The sequence below is a fragment of the Penicillium verrucosum genome (assembly GCF_028828655.1).
Source record: "Penicillium verrucosum strain IBT 35672 chromosome Unknown utg000003l_segment0_segment0, whole genome shotgun sequence".
Classification (NCBI taxonomy): Eukaryota; Fungi; Ascomycota; class Eurotiomycetes; order Eurotiales; family Aspergillaceae; genus Penicillium; species Penicillium verrucosum.
In genome coordinates this window covers 1,479,303-1,496,900 of record NW_026643212.1, presented here as the reverse complement: position 1 = coordinate 1,496,900, position 17,598 = coordinate 1,479,303, and the positions used below count along the sequence as shown (strand labels likewise).

The window sequence follows — 17,598 nt, the reverse complement described above, 5'->3', positions numbered from 1 at the left end:
AATCCTGAAGTACTTAAAATAGCTTCAGGGCTGGGAACTTACGATGTCGTGATTTCGGATTAACTCGTTCCGATATCGGGGAGTCTCCGCCCCTTCTTCGCCGAACACTTTCGGGCTTCTCTCAGGCGAACAAGAAGTACAACATTTACATTTTTACATTTTTACAATATTGGGATTTGGGATGTTTCATGTTTTACCTCTATGTTTCACTTGGACTTGAAAACTATCTCCCTTTAGGGTCTGATAGTGGTTGTTCATGTGGACTCGATTTTGATCTGTGACCTTGGTTCACCAACATAAGGCGTTAACCCCTTAGCAACACACAGTATCTAACAATATAGTTACTACACATATGTTCCTGAATTTGACAGTTTGTGGCAAAAATCCCAATATAGCCACTGGATGATGTCGTAATGACTCTTTTCTTTCAATCGGCGACCTCCCCGGCTTCCTCCAGGGCTTAGATGCTCACCGAGTCGCCGACCCAAGACTTTCCAAGTATAACCAACCGCCACAGTTCTTACATTCACCCCCAATTGTTGTTCCTCAAATTCCAAGCATCATGATCAACATTCGGCAACATTCCTCAAGCATCGGCTGGCAATTGTCGTCAGATCTTTTGAAATTGTCTACGCCCATTCATAGTTCAATGAAGGCCGACTTTAGGCAATTGCGTCGTATCCAACAAGCGACACGAAGAGGTGTATCTTATACCCCAAAATTTTCCAACAATGGCACGTCGATAAAGGGGACAGTTCGTCAATTACAAAAAGCACAACCGGTTCATAGCTGGAACCAACCATTCCCGCCACGTTCATGTGCCATCCCTACCAGTCATCTAATCTCACGCCGAGTCACATACAGCACTGCATCCACTATATCTACTGAGCCTGTAATTCACAATATCTTCGAGCCCACATCTGGAACATGGCAGTATCTTATCGCTGATCCCACGACGTCAACAGCTGTTATCATCGATCCAGTCTTGAACTATGATCCCGCCACTCAGGCTGTGACCACTCAGGCAGCCGACTCCTTGCTCGCTCTTATCAAGGGAAAGGGCTATAAGATCGACAAGATTCTCGAAACGCACGCTCATGCAGATCATTTATCTGCTGCGTCTTATCTTCAAAAACGTCTTGCCCAGGATCAAGATCATAAGCCACCCATCTGCATTGGCAAACGCATTGAACAAGTCCAAGAATTGTTCGCCGAAAGATATGGTGTCCGACAAGAAGAATATAAAGCCATTTTTGACAGGCTTTTCGACGACGATGAGACATTTACTATTGGGAACTTGAAGGGAAAGGCTATTCATCTACCCGGACACACCCCGGATCATCTTGGTTACATGATTGGAGGTAATTATCTACCATCAATGATCAACTTATTACACGGTTACTCACAACGTCTTTTCCAGATAACATATTCTGTGGCGATTCTCTGTTCCACGTGGACATTGGCACTGCACGCTGTGACTTCCCCGGTGGTGATGCCAATGACCTCTTTCGATCGGGCCGCAAGCTTCTAAGCCTCCCTGACCACTTCAAGATCTGGACAGGTCATGATTACCCGCCGGAGGGACGCGACCCCGTTCCCTGGATGAGCGTTCAGGATCACAAGGAGCTGAATAAACATTTAAAAGACGGTATCAGCGAAGAGGAGTTTGTGACTTTGCGAAAGGAACGTGATGCAGGATTGGCAGCACCCAAGCTGCTTCACCAATCTTTGCAGGTCAACATTCGAGCAGGACACCTTCCTTCGTCGAAGTCTGGTCATCGGTTGCTTCACCTTCCTCTGAAGCTTACAGGCGAAGCATGGTAACCGAGATAACACGATTATGAAAATGCATAGAGGATGTACGTATTCCTTGACCCATGTCTGCTCAGAGATGAAAATGTGTACATCTACCAGACCACAACCCCTACGGGCGACCAAATATGCCATCCGAACATAACTCTCTCATTGGTTATTACCTCACCGCCTGGTTCATTACTGTTTTATTTGTATACTATACACTTTATAGATTCAATTCAGTTCAGATTCAGTTAGTAAGATAGTAAGATATTAAGATAGTAAGAAATCAAGAGTCAAGACTTAAGACTTAAGAGTATAAAGAGCCCGGTGTTAAAAAATTAATATCGTATTTGTTAAACAATCTCCTATATATATATGTATAGTATATATATATATATATGTTTGCTATAGACTAAGCCATATTTATTCGTTATTTACTATTTGTTAGCTTGTTTACTATAATCGAGCAGAGTTTAGATGGTTTTTCCTTTAGGGGGGTATATAACCCCTACATTTCTAGTTTAATCAATTAATAATTCTGCCTCTGCTTTCTCCCCACATAGTAACAGGTTGCTCAACAGTATTCATTTATAAAAAAATACTATATAAAGTAACTAGTTAACTATATAACTATTCAACAATGGTACTTGTGAAGTGAGAGTGGATCGAAATTATTGCCTGGCAATATAAACCAATGGGAGAGTTATGTGTCGGGTGGCATCCCTTTCCTTTTTCAACTATATGTATTTCTATATTACCTACATACACCCACATAAGCGACATCAAACCAAGCAATGCAATCCTTTCATGTTTCGATAGCCTTGCTCGTCTATACGCCAAGCCTCCATTTTTGCATGCTGTGCAAGTATGATCCCCGACGGAGACCTGTTCGGTGCATGAAGTTGACCACATATCGGCCTCAATGCCTCGTAATATTCTTCACAAAGCCAATGTCTCTTTTCTCTATCTACCCCCTTCTTCCGCTCTTTCGAGATTACAATGGCCTTTGTGTTCGGATTGATCCGCGGACCAAAGAGACAAAATCTAACAAAGGATCTCTTACACTTCTATTATTGTCATCTTCCAAGCTATGCTTCATCGATTATTCGAACTCGACTACTCGAACTGCATAAATAGCTTCGATCCCACCTCGATATACTCTCACCAAGCAACAGTCCATCCAGAACAGTCCATCTAGCACAGTCTTCACAGTCCTCACACATCCACAGATCAGTTCTAACCTTCTAGTACTTCTACCACCCCCATCACACACATTCACCATGGCTATCGTTGCCCCCGACAGCATTTACCGCATCGAGCGCAGCTACTACCTTAACCTTCTCCAGGCTCAGATCATGCATCTCCGTACTGACCACCGTCGTCGCCTTTTCGTGATCGACCAGCTCAAGGAGCTTTCTCAGAAGACACCTGGCTCCATGGAGGCTGCGCTTATCGTTGGTGACACTCTCTTCCATCGGCTTTGCTGCACTCTGCAGCCTCTGCTCCTCAAGGCGATTTCCTCTCTTTTGAGTGATTCTGATCCAGTCATTGGATATAAAGTCGCCGATATGATTGAGGCTGCAGTTCCTCCTGAGATTAAAAACCCCTACTGCCCTCCTGCTGGATGGTAGGCGGTGATTGCAGCCATCAGGTTCCCTATATATCCAATTGTATACATTATACACCAATCTAACCTTGCATTTCTGTCTTCGATCGCTTCGTTTCATCCGTAGATTATCCGTTTGTAAAAAAAAATACATAAAAAAAAGAAAACCATACAACAGTACAAGAGCACTTCACCTGTTCAATGTGTTTGTTATATTCTAAACAAAATAAAGATTCCCTTCTATGATCGAACACAAGTCGATACAACACAGGAGTCTAATGCCCAGAGACTCAGCTCCGCTCATAGAAGAAAAAAGAAACAGGAAGTCATATTAACATCCAAAATAGAGAACATTTTCCCTCCCTACGCCATAAAAAGGTCATGCAATACCAGAAGCGTCGTGTCTCCCCTTCGCAATCATCAACGTTTAGTTCGAGGTCTCGTTGGGCAGCAGGTTGCCCTTGATGGCAAACATCTTGCCCGTGCTGGACGAGACGAAGCTGTCGACCTGGCGCGCGTACTGGTCCACCTGGCGAGTGTTGAGCATGCTCTCCAGACGGCTGGGCTCAGCGGGAAGCTTGAACAGACGCTGCCACTCGTCCTCGGGGAGGAGGGGCTGGTTGAGAGTGGCACGGCTGGCGTTCTCTTGTGCGCGCTTGGCCTTCCAGGCGTTGATCTTCTGCTGCTCGCGGCCGAGCACACGCTGGTAGTATTGGTAGTTGTTGACCTCGGTGTTGTGGGTCTCGATGCTGTCCAGAAGGAGATCGCAGTTCTTCTCCAGGAAGGGATCGATGCTGAGAGACAGGTTGTCGAGGTTGGGGGTGAGGGTGGAGGTTTTGCTGAAGGGGCTGGACTCGAGGGCAGCCAGGGAGGAGGGGAGCTCAGTGGATGCTGAGGAAGTCGGGCACTGCAGCTGGTGAATGAATGAGGTGATCAGGTGGGAGTTGTGGAGCTTGACGGGCAGTTCCTCGAAGATGTCGGGGTGGCGCATGTTAGACTTTTGGAGGCTGCATTTATTGTCAGTATCCCTGTGACTTATAATTCTTTTTCGAATTTTCGAGGTCATTGCACGTACTCCTCGGAAGTGAACTTGTTCTCCTTGAAGGCAGTCATGAACTTGGAGGAAAGACGGAAAGCACGGAGGCTGAGGCTGCCCTGGGCACTGCGGCTGATGTCGTGAACGAGGGCGACTGTGCGCTCGTTCAACTGGCTCTGGTAGTAAAACTGGTTCTCGATCACGTTCATGTTGACGAAGTTGCCCATGTTGGCGCTGGTGTACCATCCGACGCTGTTGGCATCAGTGTTGACCTCGCGCAGCATGCGGATCATCTCTGCAGAGTACGCGGCGTTTGCCTTGGCGCGAGGAGCGGCAGCGGCCGGGTTGGGAGCGGCGTTGTCAAAGTGCGACTCGGCGGGGACTTCGACGACGGGGAATGGGAAAGTGTTGGTGATCTCGAGGGTGCCATCGACATCCATTCCGACAATCGCGCCGGTGGCAGTGGAGGGGAAGGTCTGGGAGCAGTGCTTGATGATTTTCATGACAACCTAGAACGTCCGACGTCAGTATTTCTGGGCTGGCGAGGACTGAGGGAGATTTTCGTCGGGGGGACCATACCAAGGCCTCGACCTGAACGGCCGCGAGGGGAGCTGGAATTCTGCGAGTCGGTCAGCATCATGTTGTCAGGGATCAAAAAAGGTCATCACTTACTCGGCCATTGTGAAGGATTGCAACAGTTGGGCGGTTGTTAAGGTCGAGACGGTGGACTTGGAGGGTTTGTGTGAAAGGGACCATTCATTCCTGATCGGGCTTAGCGTAGTACCAATACACAACGAAATATGTTACAGTCTTTCACTACGTAGATGGAGGGGCAATACTGTCATATTACACTGCCATGGACTCATCGGAGAATTCGCATTCGATCATAGACTCCTTATGAGTGTGTTTTGGTCTAAAGCAAGACCGGACGCAGTATGAAAAACAAACAAAATTGCTAAACAAAATTACTAGAAGACATCGGGACACTGGAAGAGCTAAAGTCGAAGTGTACTTACAATATGTCAGTCCAATGATAACAGCTTCTGCACGATGCTCCTCCTAACGTGCCCGTAATCTATCGACATGTCCCACTTCCCCATAAATCAAGCAGCTCCGCAAGGCACCATGTCGAATCGCCCAAATACGGAGACTCTAGTCTATGGACAAGTCCATAATCTACAAAGCATCGCTGTGACAGCCTCAGCTCCACGCAAAGATGGATACTGGGTGATGTACGCGAGCGAGTCCCCAACAGAATGTTATTCCCAAGGCAATGACTAATGTCTGATCTGTATCTACCTAGATACATCCACGGCGGTGCCTGGCGGGATCCAGCTGTTACATCAGCATCCTTCGACACCACGGAATCTATACTTCGCAAGAAAGGCCTACCTATTGCCGGCTTCGCCTCGATCTCATACCGTCTCAGCGCTCACCCAAATCACCCACAAGACTCAAGCACTACCGACCCGAAGGACTTCCAAGATGCGAACCACCCTGAACACATCGCCGACGTGGAGGCAGCCCTGGCGTTCCTCCAGGATACATACGGGTTCGGCGCGCGATACATCCTGGTTGGCCACAGTTGCGGCGCAACGCTAGCCTTCCAAGCTGTGATGGGCACAGTCTCGGGTCATCGTGAACAGGCTACATTGACAGCGCAACCCACTGCCATTGTCGGTGTGGCGGGGATCTACGATCTGCGACGCCTGCGGGATACGCATGTTGAGATCTCGGCTTACCAGGAATTTATTGAGGGGGCTTTTGGGGCGGATGAGATGCTCTGGGACGGGGTATCACCGGCCCAGGTGACTGGCTCTCTTGGAGTGGAAGGCGGGTGGAAGTCTGGAAGATTGGCTGTTCTGGCGTATTCCAAGGACGATGGATTGGTAGACGCATCTCAGGTAGAGGTCATGAAGGAGGCTTTGGGTAACTGGGAGAAGACAGAGGCACAGATACCTGTGACAGAGGATTCAACCCGTGGTAGACGGCTCCGTGTATTGTCGATCAGCGGTGTTCATGATGAGGCATGGGAGAATGGCGAGCAATTGGCTCATGCGGTAGCTTTTGCATTCGAACAATTGCAGGAAATGAGGCTGGGCCTGTAGTTCTGATTCTGAGAAGGACATACTTGTTGAGTATTCAAAGTGACGATTTAAAATAAAGTAGCCGGCATAATATGACTTCATGTTCAGTAGTGAGGTTATCATCTCTCACTATCCCGGCCATACAAACCTAGCATCGATATCCCTTGTGAGAGATTTGATGATTTGATAAGTTATGTGGTTTCAATTGAGTCCTCATTTCCCCTGGGGATGGACTAGACTGGTAATTTACGTACAAACGAGGTCGGAGAAAGAAAAAAAAACCCCATCGCAAATGTCCATGCGACCCAGACAACGCCGTCGTGAAAACATCTGAAGAAAAGCACAAGCATACCACGTATCCCTCATTGCGCCGAAATGCTGCCCATGAAAGATTCGTAATGGAATGTCTGTCAAGATTACTTGGCGACGTTCATGCGAGCCGAAGCTGCGTCACCGAGGAGCTGGTTGTTTTTGGCTGGCTCCGCGGGACCCTCGGCGTAGTCCTCATCGTATTCGAACGCGTCATCGTCACTCTCGCTGTCCTCGATGAAGCGGTGGGTGATGTCGGCTTCAGCGAGGCGCCACTTGAGATCTTCACGCTGATTGTCCTGGTAACGAGCAAGGGCAGCTGCGGCGTGCACCTTGAACCCATAGATACGGGGTTCATAACGGCGACTGCTCTTCTCGGGATTGAGAGCAGGGTAAACCTGGAACAGGATCGAATGGAACGAGGTACCAAAGTACGCGCCATCAATGGATGAGTGACGGGAGGATTTGGGGTTGTAGATATCTTCGCACTTGGGACAGTACAACTTGACGGTGCTGACATTCGGAAGATCAGACTCGCCCAAAGGAAGCAGGGCATGCCCATCGCACAGCACACGTGGGCACTTCCCAAAGTCACTTTTCTTGTACTTCTCGAGCTGCAGGGATTGTTAGTACTTTGTCCTAGGGAATAATATCCACACAAGTTCAGGGGTTCAACATACCATTTTGGCAAGACCACGAGTGGTAACGATGTACCGGGCGTGAACCAATCCATAGAGGTGACGAGCAGACTTTTCGATTTGCTCACGCAGATCATCGTCGGCATCAAGATCGAAAACGTCGGTGACAAGATCAAGGGCGTATTGATAGTACGTAACCTCGGTGTTCAACCCGGTGAGGTTAAAGCGATCCGTCAGGTAGTCCTCGTCGATTTCGCAGAAATATTCATTGCCGCGAGAAGAGACAAACTGGGAATACATGGTTGTCATTAGCACGATCGTGATCAAGATTGCGTCACGGTATGGACCAGAACTGCGAGGGTAGGTGGTAGCAGAATAACGAAAGGACGTCGAGGACCCGCCACCCCCAGCGCCACGGCGTGAAAGTGGGGAAGAATGACCTCTGAATTGCCGTCCGCGCCTCTGGGCTCTAGAACCAGGACCAGGGGGCCCGTCGGGGCCATTGCGGTCATCGGGGCCATCGGGGCCATCGAGACCCAGGACATTGAAGAGGAGCAAACCGACGAAAATCATGAGACACTGAATTCCAACGACGAGATGCATGAAGGAATTCACCATTTCGCCATCGCGTGACAAATCGCCGGCGCGTTGGAACAATGCAACTGCTGACGCGACCAAGAGGACTAGGAGGATCCAGAGAATCCAGCGAGTAAAATCGCGATCCATGGTGAAATAGAGGATCAAGCAATGCAATAATAAGAGTGGGAGATGTTGAATGTGCAATGAGAGATTCGAAAGGATCGAAGAGGACCGCAAAATCATGCCGGGTATTTATGTCGGCGGGAGACGTGTTGCAGATCGCTGGGACAACCGTCGAGGCAACATGCCTAGCACTTGATGCCAGAGTCCGGGTCTACTCAGATTCCACCACGGCGGGGCAGGCGCAGGCGCGGGGCGGCAGACACTCGACAGACGCTCCTCATCCTCCATTCCATGGGCACAGTGGCCCTGGAGATAACGGCTCGCGCGTAGGGAAATAGAATCAAGAAGAAAAAAATTCACTTACCCAGTCTCGCCAGTAGCTGGTGTAATCGCTGTCCGTTTCACTATTGAAGTCCTCCATGATGGGATGGGGTAGTCCACGTTCTCTCGCTCCCTGTTCCCGGAGGGTTGATGTGGAGCCCAGGTGGATGATGAAGGACCTAGGCCTGTACAGCTGGATGCAGTGGTTTAGATTCACTGATGAGCTCAAGGGCTACAAGAGGCTTCGTGAAGGGTTTGGCGCAGTGTTATGTTTGAGTTGAAGTGGGTAGTGGGCAAGATATCCCGCAATTCGTTATCGATGCTTCGCCTACCGGGCGGTCAACTTACTGCTCGATATTCAGACCGCCTTTAGCAATTGATCTACCCGGGCACATCTCCTTTGCGAAGCACGGCCAAGAAAAGGATATGCACATAGTTATCTAGATCACCTAATAATATTGCGTCAATTCTCCATCAGCCCTCTTCTTCGTCCTAACAGATTATACTGAGGTTATCCAGTGGAAGAAGAAGCTTCCTTTCTTGATTAAGAAGACCCGGCCTCCTTAATGGAAAGATACAAGATACCACTTCACTATTTCTAACCGGGTCTTGTCAATCACGAACTTCAACAAGACTGAATGCAACATCAAATATCTGACTGCAGTAAGCGAGGCCTAAATTGCCCACGGCAATAGTGGCCTATACCATGAGGAGTGAGGTGATCTATTAGTGGAATTAATAGAGATTAACGACGATAGTCTTAGTAGAGATGACAATAATGATACTAATGAAATTGCCTGCACCTGTGGGATAGGGGCCATAACGTATTTCTCAAGCGAGCGGCCAGCCCAAATAGTAAATGCGTACATATGTAGACAACTTGATACCCCAACAACGGTAGTCTATGTAGGTATTTCCTTATAGACTTATGCTTTTTAGTGATATTTAGCATCTTTAAGGAGTTTAGAAAAAAAAAAGGTATGGCATTATGATCACGATATATACTTCTAGTTTTTCGTAATGTAACTTTCGATAATTTTCGAAATGTCGATAATATGATTTTGTTCTTTCTTTAAAGTTGATATATGGCTCTCATAAGTCTTATCAATGGCTATCGACAAAGAAGATAAAACAATAACATAGTTGTTGAGATATAAATGTAGAATAAATCACCTTTAGAATGTGTTTTCGAGGTGGCCACTTGCTTGTGAAATATGTTAGGCACGTCCACGGGTGTGAACGATCCCCTCTTTGTAAGCAACTGGGATTTGTAATTCTACGGACGTCGGCCTTCGGGCTATAGATATGGCCGAAACAGGTATATTTGATCAGGCAACAGCCTGCGCGTCGTTTGCTTCTGGTAGCTAAGCAAGCAACCTTGGAATAACTAGGCTTTGTAATATGCCTAAGAAGTTCCAAGTTTATTGTAACTAGTCCTTACGTTGAATCAGCCCTGACACCCTCCATAGAGTTTATACCCTAGCTAGGTATATATATGATGGGAGTTCCTTGGTTATATCTACTGATTTCAAAGTTAAAGTCACTAAAAGTATTGTACCACGGCCTCAATCAAACCACGCCCCTATAGTTAGGAACAAAGTCAGCATCCTACTACAGCGCAACCGCATCTTCAATATGCGTGTCCTTATTATTGGTGGCAATGGACAGACTGGTCGTCTCGTCATCGACGAAGCGTTGCAGCGTGGTCACAAGATTACGGCCTTGATTCGCAATCCCTCTACCCTTCCAGCTAAGGAAGGCCTAAACATCGTGAAGGGCACACCGCTGGAGCCCTCGAATATTGAAAGCGCTTTTAACGCAGTCCAAGGTGATATCCCAACTGCCGTGATAGTTACCCTTGCATCCCCGCAAGTAAAGGGGACCCGAGTCATGACGAACGCGCACGAAAACCTCATCGCTGCCATGGAAAGGCACGGCGTTTCCAAGATTGCGACATTGTCGTCATTTGGTGTTGGGTCTTCTTTCCCGAATATCACTGTGGTTATGAGATTCGCAATTTCCAGGACTAGCTTTGGGCATATGTTCGAGGACCATAATCAAGTCGATAAGACACTCAAGAAGAGCGGAGTGAAATTCGTGTTGTTTAGGGCGGCGAGACTGACTCTGGCAAAGAAAGCGCCCGTTCAGTTCCTTGGCGACGACGGGAAAGGACTCGGTGTTTTCGCGGGCTTAGGGGGGATCTCGAGGGCTAGTGTGGCGGCGTGTCTGGTGGATGCTGTTGAGAAGAGCACTTGGGATCGAAGCACTCCTGTGATAACAAACTGATGGGGCATCAAGGTACGGGCCTCTACAATGGAGAAATATTGTGCTTTATGAAGCCTGATCTATTAGTTAATATATACTTTCGGACATAATATCATTCAATCGGTCATCTACTTAACGTTACTTTTGTTCGCAGCTTCTGCTTTGCGTTGACGGCTTATCCACAAATATTTCGAGAGGGTCGAACAGACCGAATTGAAGAAGGAGTAGAGTTTGATAATATATTTTAGGAAGAAGAAGAGAGTAAAATAGCGAAACGGATTTTGAGCGTCCCTATACTTTTCAAATTGAAAGACAGCGTGTGGGGAGTCCGACTAACCTCACTCCTAAATTCATTAATGCTAAGAAGGTGAGCACGATAAATTAGCCTAACTCAAAGTCCAGTAATTATCTTCGCCTGCTAGTATCCCGAGATACTATAATCCTAGTAATACCGAAAGTTGAACAACCCCTCGCTTCTCTGTAGGATTGGTGTAGCACGTTTAACGACGACAAGCTCAACGTCTGAGAGGATAAACCCGTGCCGGGCATTGTACTGGTCTGTATAAAAAGTTCGCTTGAGCCAACGCCTGCTTGTACTCTCAACGGTCTGCTAGGCCACGTCTAAGAGACCTTCAAGTCCCCGGGTGTATCTCGGTCAGGGGTCGGAAAACCAATTCTTACTAACATTGCTGCCTGAAGATGCCTGAAGATATACCGCCGTTTGGCACCGCTCTTACAGTGTATTGTAACTGAGGCTCTATTCACACTTTACTTACTACCTAGGTAAGGGCTGTGTTATGGTAATTCAGGTATTCATATTTTCTGCCGGCAAATATATTAACGTCACTAGTCCCCTGGCACTTTCGCACCGGGTGCTCTGGCTCCAACTACGATAAAACGTAGTATCAGGTCTGAACTGATTAATTACCCTAGCCGACCCCCTCATTTATTGTTATTTCAGATAGCCGCAGAATTCCGAGTTGCGGAGGAAGTTGTTCGAAACTAGCTCGGAGGGCGCGTCGAACACGAGTCATAACTAGACCAGCGAAGCGAAGATGAAAAATCGTTTAATACTAGATGACAATGGTAATAAGTTGAAATTATCCTAATAGGAAGATAACCATCTTGTTAGGAGAGGTCTACGTTGACGTCGAAGTGCATGGTGCAATGTGAGGTTGATTGTTGAAGAAATTGAGAGTTAACTACAGAGAGACTAAGAAATCTGACACATCTCTTCGACGTATAGGCTAGGCCTTTCGGCGAGGTGGTCACAGAGGACCGAGACTAGGGGAGATCTCGCCCTACGGAATGACCGTAAGTTCTTACGAATATTAGAGATAGAGCGCTCACTGCACTTCGCTACCTTTGACATTTGCGATATAGCAAGTCTGTTCTTGCTACACATAATAAGGATAATCATCTTACGTTGCCAGGGATCGATGTTTCTTATCATATTGTTATAGTTTAGAGGACTGCCAACGTACGCCACGGTGGTTTGGGGGGTTATTTGTAGACATATAACAGAGTATAGACGATATAGAAAAGACCGAATGAAAACGATTAGACTAGAGTCTACACCAAATATGGGACACCCTGGGGCACTCTAGACTGATCTACTTTGGATCTTTCTACTCCGTAATGATCGTCTAGATTAGGAATTTTGTCAATGACCAATAGTTCGTCCCATACATAACTATGTTGTACTCCGTACTCTACATACTAATAGCTCTAATGCCCTAGGCAGCCAAAATAATGTGCGTTCGTTTCCTACAACACTGTTATGCTGATAACTAACTAGCATGTCCTAAGCTATCAGCATATTGATCCACAATCTATTCTGAACGACTGGATGCTTACTCCGTACAGGGATCTAAGATTCTAGATTCAGTTAAATTGTTTCTACTGAAACTCAGGGGCACATTGCTTGTCTTTCGCTATCACCGCCACTTTTGTTCATTCCTAAACCTATGAGCCCTTTGTCCTGAAAGAGCCTCGAGGTCCCTGAATTTCCTAGGCCAACACTGTCTGCCCACATTGTTTCTAAATTTCCCAGGTAAGATGCTTCGATATATTCCTAGGTCTTTCTGCGAGTTCATATTGGTGCCCACTATCCCCACTGTCATGAATGAAAACCTTGAATTGAATGCATAATCCCCATACCGACTTCCTCTGAATCCCAGTATCAATTCCACAAATTCAAAGCGATGGGTTAGCATTCTCCACAAGCTGAGCAAAGTACGCCTGCGAAGTCGTCAGAAATTTATAAATGACCTCCTTCGATGAGGACAGTCTTACCTGGAACCAAGTCCCAGCCTCAGGGGCAGGCTGAAGAGCATCACTATATCCACAGTGGGCATCATAGCGAGTCGCGCTGGGATCTGAAGTACCATCACTCTCACCACCGGGCTTCACCCATACGAAGGCATCGGCCAGGGCATCACCTGTGTCAGTAGTTGGTCGAACGCCGAAACCGGTTCCTTTGACATTGCACCAATCACCCCAGGCAGTTTGGGATGTGGGCTGGACTCCATTTCGGCCTAGAGACAAAACGTTAATGTGGAACCTTTGGATCATGGTGGGCGAGTCGAGATGATCTTATTTTGGAAAGATTGTTGATTACATACCGGTGTCAGTGATGAAGTGAGCATCCCAACCTGCACTTTTAAGCAGAGGAGAAAGGGCGTTGATGTATTTCTTTTCATCGCAGTTGGCATCTCCCGAGGTGTATGATGGACAGGTAGTGAGAGACCAGCCGTTGTAATTGGCAACGTTGGTGGCGAGTCCACGCAGAGATGCGGGTTTATTGGCAGTCTTGTAGACATTCGCGTACAGCTCAGCTGCCGGGCTGAGGTTGGCGGGCCAGCCAAGCCATCCCGCGTGTCCTATTGAATAGTTAGAGTCTTGAAATTAGGAATTATTACATTCCCTTGATGCCGCCACGAGAGATGACTAGAAAGAAACAAGTACAAGGCCCTGTTGAGCATCTTCCGGCACACACTCTGTTTGTTGCTGGGTGATTGTTGCTCGGTGATTGTTGCCTTCAAGAATTCAGGAAATATACATACCGGCGTCAAGATACATAGCCACATTAGCCAAGTTCAACTGAGTAACAGCGTAGTCAGTGCACTCCAGGTAAGCATCATGTGCGCCAGCACACTTCGACACGGCCATGTTGGTAACCAAATTCGCCAGACTATCAGGTTCTAGAGACAACGTTAGCAACGACACCAAATCGATCACTCAGCAGAGTCTACCCACCAACAACAAGGATGGTCTGAACATCAGAGTATTCGACCAGCACCTTACGGATGGCATCGATGTACGCCTTGTAATTCGCAACACCGCCGTTGGCAATAGAGTACTCCCCATTACTAGCCAATGCCGCACAATCACGATCAGGCAGATCATAAACAACGAATTGGGCAGCAATTGGCGGGCTAGCACCGGCTTTGTTTTGAGCCCTGATGTCGGCTAGGAACTCGCCCATCTGTGGGACCTTGTCTGCAGTATCCCTGGAACACAATCTTAATGTCGTTCTCGGGGTGTATCGGGCACTCGATGTGGATGGACTTACAGCCAATAAAAGGATGGAACTTCAGCGGCTGCACTGGCGGCGGCTTTAGCAGTCCCCGTCATGGACGGCAAAGCCGAAGCTGAGACTTCGGATGCATAAAAGGGATTGACGTAAAGCTGGTATCCTGAGAAGGGATTTGTCAAAGCCGCAGCGGTGACTGTTGGGCTGGCTGAACTTGCGATTGCAGCTGCCGCCACGGAAGAGGCTAGTAGAGGCACGAATGTAATGAGAGATCGCATACTAGCGGGCTTGGGATACTGTATTTCAATGTTGCTGGGTTCTCTGTGATGCTGTTCAACAAATCCGCAGGAACTGGATATCTTTATATACCCCAACAAGATAAATATCTCGTAGCTCTTGCGGAGATTGAAGCCGGAAACCCGAAGGTAATGTCATACCAGATCGAGCGATTGGGTGTGAGATTAGAACTATCCGTTCAACTGACCATTTCCAAACATTGCCAAGACACACATACCGCAGAGAATCCCATGCTCTGCACTACACGTGGTTAAAACTGGATAAATATGGTCTCATCCGGGGTAGATGCAACAGTGCATTCATGAGGAAAAAGTAATCTGCAGCCCTGAAACTACTATAAACTGCCTAGATAGTCAAGGGGAGGGGGTGTCGTGTAATATCAAACCCCTGGCATCAGCACGGAAATGATCCCCCGTCCCCGAATAGGACAATCATCGTCGATCTTCCCCAATCTCGGCGCGGGAGGGCCATATTAGGCTTGCTCCACATTGCGTTTAAGCTATTCGTCTCCATTTGACTGCCACCATAGTACATAAACATCCTTGGCAGTTAGAAGGTGAAGCAGAAGGATAACAAAACAAATTGACTTCTCCTGGTGCATGGAGGAAGAAATTGAAGAATCTATGTTGCAATGTTGCAATGGGGTGGATATTGCTCCAGGAACCTGGAGATTTTTAAATATAGAGATGTAGGGATATCAAGACTTTCATAATCAAGGAGATTGCTACAAAACGCCATTTGCTTTCGACAAGCCACATTATTCTTATCCCCCGGACCCCGCACCGTAGAGCATTCTTCAGCCGGATCTGTCCTTGTATGAAACAAGAATATTCACGTAAAGGAAATTAAGGGTCTGCATTTGTACCGTACAATCCTTCAGTCCGGAGTGATCGAGGAGACTGAATCGACTTCTCCAGGCTGAAATTACACGAATGTCTATCTGTAGGGCTAATTGGCTAGTCGCCTCCATAAAGGGTAGCTGATATGTTGCATTACCCCGGATTTACTATGTTAGATAGGGACGTTGCTTTGTTTGGAATGAGCAGCTTTCCATATTATTTCATTCAATTAAGAAAGTGTAACACCGAAAGAAGTGTTAAAGAGTGGAGTGGTATCTGTATCATCATCATGTATGTAGTCCCGGACTCAGCCTGGGATATGTGCCAAAAGAAAAAAAAAAGAAAAAATCAAAAGAGTGATGGAAAAAATAGAAAGAAAATGAAAAGTAAGACCAAATCTCAGCGACTGTTGTTAACGCTTGGCTTGATCGCACTCAGCTAAGAACTTGTAGATCCCCTCGACACCTTCATATGCAGAGTTACTCTCGGGTTGGCCAGAGCTGGAGATTTCCGGAAAGAAAGGTTGATCACCAAGCTCACTGATGTTAATACTAGAGTAGCTCTTGGTGGAATATCTCCATGGATTGGCACCAAATAGGTCACTGTCCTCGAAACTGATGGCATTGCCCGAATCCCGAGTATCACCTGGCGATGACGGCGTGCAGCCTTCTGGTGTCATCATCCCTTTCCAGTCAACATCCGCTGGATACTGTGCATGTGACTCGGGGCCTTTGGTGAAGTAATAGTCAGTGTCGGAGGAAGTGGCAATACTAGGTGCAAAAGGGAACAAAAGAGCTAGATCAGCGCCATTGCGGATATCGAAGTCTTCATCCTGCACAACTCGGCCTCGCTGAATCCCGGCCTCACAACACAGTTGCTCTACAGTTTCCATATCACAGCCCGGGAAGCGCACCCGTATCGTCGATCGGTCGTGAAGGGAGATCGGAAGATCACCAAGTGACGAGAGACGTTTGAGGTCGTTCATGACCGCAGAGAAGTCCTTCAAAGCACGGGCAAAATCGGCAGAAAGAAGATCCATAAGACCCTCGGAGTTCAGAGAATCGCACGAGCCAGAGCGGCCGACACCACCAACAGTACTGAGTGCAGTGATGGTTGGGGAAACTCGAAAGTCAATGTATGAGCCAGGTGCGTTGTGCATGTTGGCATTCATCTTGCGCTCCGCCTGGTCCTGCAGCGTGCTGACTGACTTATACCGCTTCTCCCCAGTGCGAGGGTCGATGCCGTCGAAGCGGACTTTCTGCCCAGACAGAAAGAAGGCACGTACACCCTGCGACACATTCTGAATAACTTGTGCTGGTGCGGCAGGTCCATGTGAAAAGTATCTAGCTCCACCAAAACGGCCAGCTCCAACAGCGTATCCTCCTGCAGTCCGACCGAGGGTACCACCGGTCAGATTGGGACGGAGAGTAGAAGCGAAAGGTGCACGGCTGCTGACTCGACTGATATTAGATACGATGCGAGAGGTGGTACGTGCGGTGGTATCAGCTCCTAGTCCGGATCTAATCGCAGAGGCGAAGGCGCCGGCTGCTCGGGTAGAGAAGTGGCGACTGCGGGCTTGACGGATGGCCGCGGCACGGCTGATTGGCTGGCGAGTGTTGATTCGGGCATAGGCAGGTTGGTATCGCACCGATTGATATTCTGTGGGTTCTGGTAATTTGGAGCGTATAGCCTTGGAAGCCTTTGCGTAGGCAAACCTAGGAGGACGTTAGTGAATGGCTTCATTGGAACTAGATATGGCGACAGAAAAGGGGAGACATACCTTGCTGCTCTCCAAATTTTAGGAAGCAGCAGGTGGCCTGCTGAAGGCGCCATGGTGATGTTTCAAAGATGGATAGTTCACTGAAGGTGGTGGGAATGCTGAGAAGAGAGAAAGGATGCCTGATGACGCTGGGGTCCACACCCTTATCTCTCCGCCTCAGACCCTAGGCTCCACAGTGGCTGTGCGACGCCACCCTCGTGACCAAAAATATCTGTTTTTCCTGTTTGCTTTGTATGTTTTGTTTGACCCTATGGACGTAGATTCAGCAACCCAGTCACCACCCAATATTGACGTTTAGCAATCAAAGCTTCTTTACTTGATATAGAAGTTATGGTTATAGCAAAATCATTCTTTTGGTATCTATAGGCCTATGTACTCATAAAACA

General features: G+C 47.6%; 9 protein-coding genes across 9 annotated transcripts; 4 read left to right on the top strand and 5 right to left on the bottom strand.

Moving 5' to 3' along the window:
• Positions 1-562: 562 nt before the first annotated feature.
• N7516_008267 (MBL fold metallo-hydrolase) lies at positions 563-1,824 on the top strand (the record flags this gene model as incomplete). Its single annotated transcript, XM_057220986.1, has 2 exons — positions 563-1,361; positions 1,421-1,824. 2 exons carry the CDS (start codon positions 563-565, stop codon positions 1,822-1,824), a joined length of 1,203 nt encoding a protein of 400 aa, XP_057071258.1.
• A 1,253-nt stretch (positions 1,825-3,077) lies between these two features.
• On the top strand, positions 3,078-3,428 carry N7516_008266 (uncharacterized protein; the record flags this gene model as incomplete). Its single annotated transcript, XM_057220985.1, has 1 exon — positions 3,078-3,428. One exon carries the CDS (start codon positions 3,078-3,080, stop codon positions 3,426-3,428), a length of 351 nt encoding a protein of 116 aa, XP_057071257.1.
• Positions 3,429-3,596: 168 nt separating this feature from the next.
• On the bottom strand, positions 3,597-5,169 carry N7516_008265 (putative eukaryotic translation initiation factor 3 subunit EifCh). The gene is made up of 4 exons (XM_057220984.1): positions 5,112-5,169; positions 5,019-5,058; positions 4,479-4,948; positions 3,597-4,410 (listed from the first exon to the last, which is right to left on the bottom strand). The coding sequence occupies exons 1-4, from the start codon at positions 5,117-5,119 to the stop codon at positions 3,831-3,833; spliced, it is 1,098 nt and encodes a 365-aa protein (XP_057071256.1). The 5' UTR covers positions 5,120-5,169; the 3' UTR covers positions 3,597-3,830.
• Positions 5,170-5,522: 353 nt separating this feature from the next.
• On the top strand, positions 5,523-6,547 carry N7516_008264 (arylformamidase; the record flags this gene model as incomplete). Its single annotated transcript, XM_057220983.1, has 2 exons — positions 5,523-5,671; positions 5,743-6,547. The coding sequence occupies 2 exons, from the start codon at positions 5,523-5,525 to the stop codon at positions 6,545-6,547; spliced, it is 954 nt and encodes a 317-aa protein (XP_057071255.1).
• Positions 6,548-6,942: 395 nt separating this feature from the next.
• N7516_008263 (casein kinase II subunit beta) lies at positions 6,943-8,199 on the bottom strand (the record flags this gene model as incomplete). Its single annotated transcript, XM_057220982.1, has 2 exons — positions 6,943-7,449; positions 7,516-8,199. 2 exons carry the CDS (start codon positions 8,197-8,199, stop codon positions 6,943-6,945), a joined length of 1,191 nt encoding a protein of 396 aa, XP_057071254.1.
• A 105-nt stretch (positions 8,200-8,304) lies between these two features.
• On the bottom strand, positions 8,305-8,596 carry N7516_008262 (uncharacterized protein; the record flags this gene model as incomplete). The annotated part of the gene is made up of 2 exons (XM_057220981.1): positions 8,305-8,481; positions 8,540-8,596. 2 exons carry the CDS (start codon positions 8,594-8,596, stop codon positions 8,305-8,307), a joined length of 234 nt encoding a protein of 77 aa, XP_057071253.1.
• Positions 8,597-10,131: 1,535 nt separating this feature from the next.
• On the top strand, positions 10,132-10,782 carry N7516_008261 (NAD(P)-dependent oxidoreductase; the record flags this gene model as incomplete). Its single annotated transcript, XM_057220980.1, has 1 exon — positions 10,132-10,782. One exon carries the CDS (start codon positions 10,132-10,134, stop codon positions 10,780-10,782), a length of 651 nt encoding a protein of 216 aa, XP_057071252.1.
• Positions 10,783-12,957: 2,175 nt separating this feature from the next.
• On the bottom strand, positions 12,958-14,574 carry cbhC (putative cellobiohydrolase; the record flags this gene model as incomplete). The annotated part of the gene is made up of 6 exons (XM_057220979.1): positions 12,958-13,002; positions 13,057-13,298; positions 13,386-13,643; positions 13,827-13,964; positions 14,020-14,273; positions 14,336-14,574. The coding sequence occupies 6 exons, from the start codon at positions 14,572-14,574 to the stop codon at positions 12,958-12,960; spliced, it is 1,176 nt and encodes a 391-aa protein (XP_057071251.1).
• A 1,270-nt stretch (positions 14,575-15,844) lies between these two features.
• On the bottom strand, positions 15,845-17,265 carry N7516_008259 (uncharacterized protein; the record flags this gene model as incomplete). Its single annotated transcript, XM_057220978.1, has 2 exons — positions 15,845-17,147; positions 17,213-17,265. The coding sequence occupies 2 exons, from the start codon at positions 17,263-17,265 to the stop codon at positions 15,845-15,847; spliced, it is 1,356 nt and encodes a 451-aa protein (XP_057071250.1).
• Between the last annotated feature and the right edge of the window lie 333 nt (positions 17,266-17,598).

Bases quoted from the DNA above. Each gene is read 5' to 3' on its own strand.
- N7516_008265 (XM_057220984.1), bottom strand. The intron at 4,949-5,018 runs GTATGGTCCCCC...CGGACGTTCTAG, and splicing joins CCGTTCAGGTCGAGGCCTTG to GTTGTCATGAAAATCATCAA. The intron at 4,411-4,478 runs GTACGTGCAATG...CAATAAATGCAG, and splicing joins AACAAGTTCACTTCCGAGGA to CCTCCAAAAGTCTAACATGC.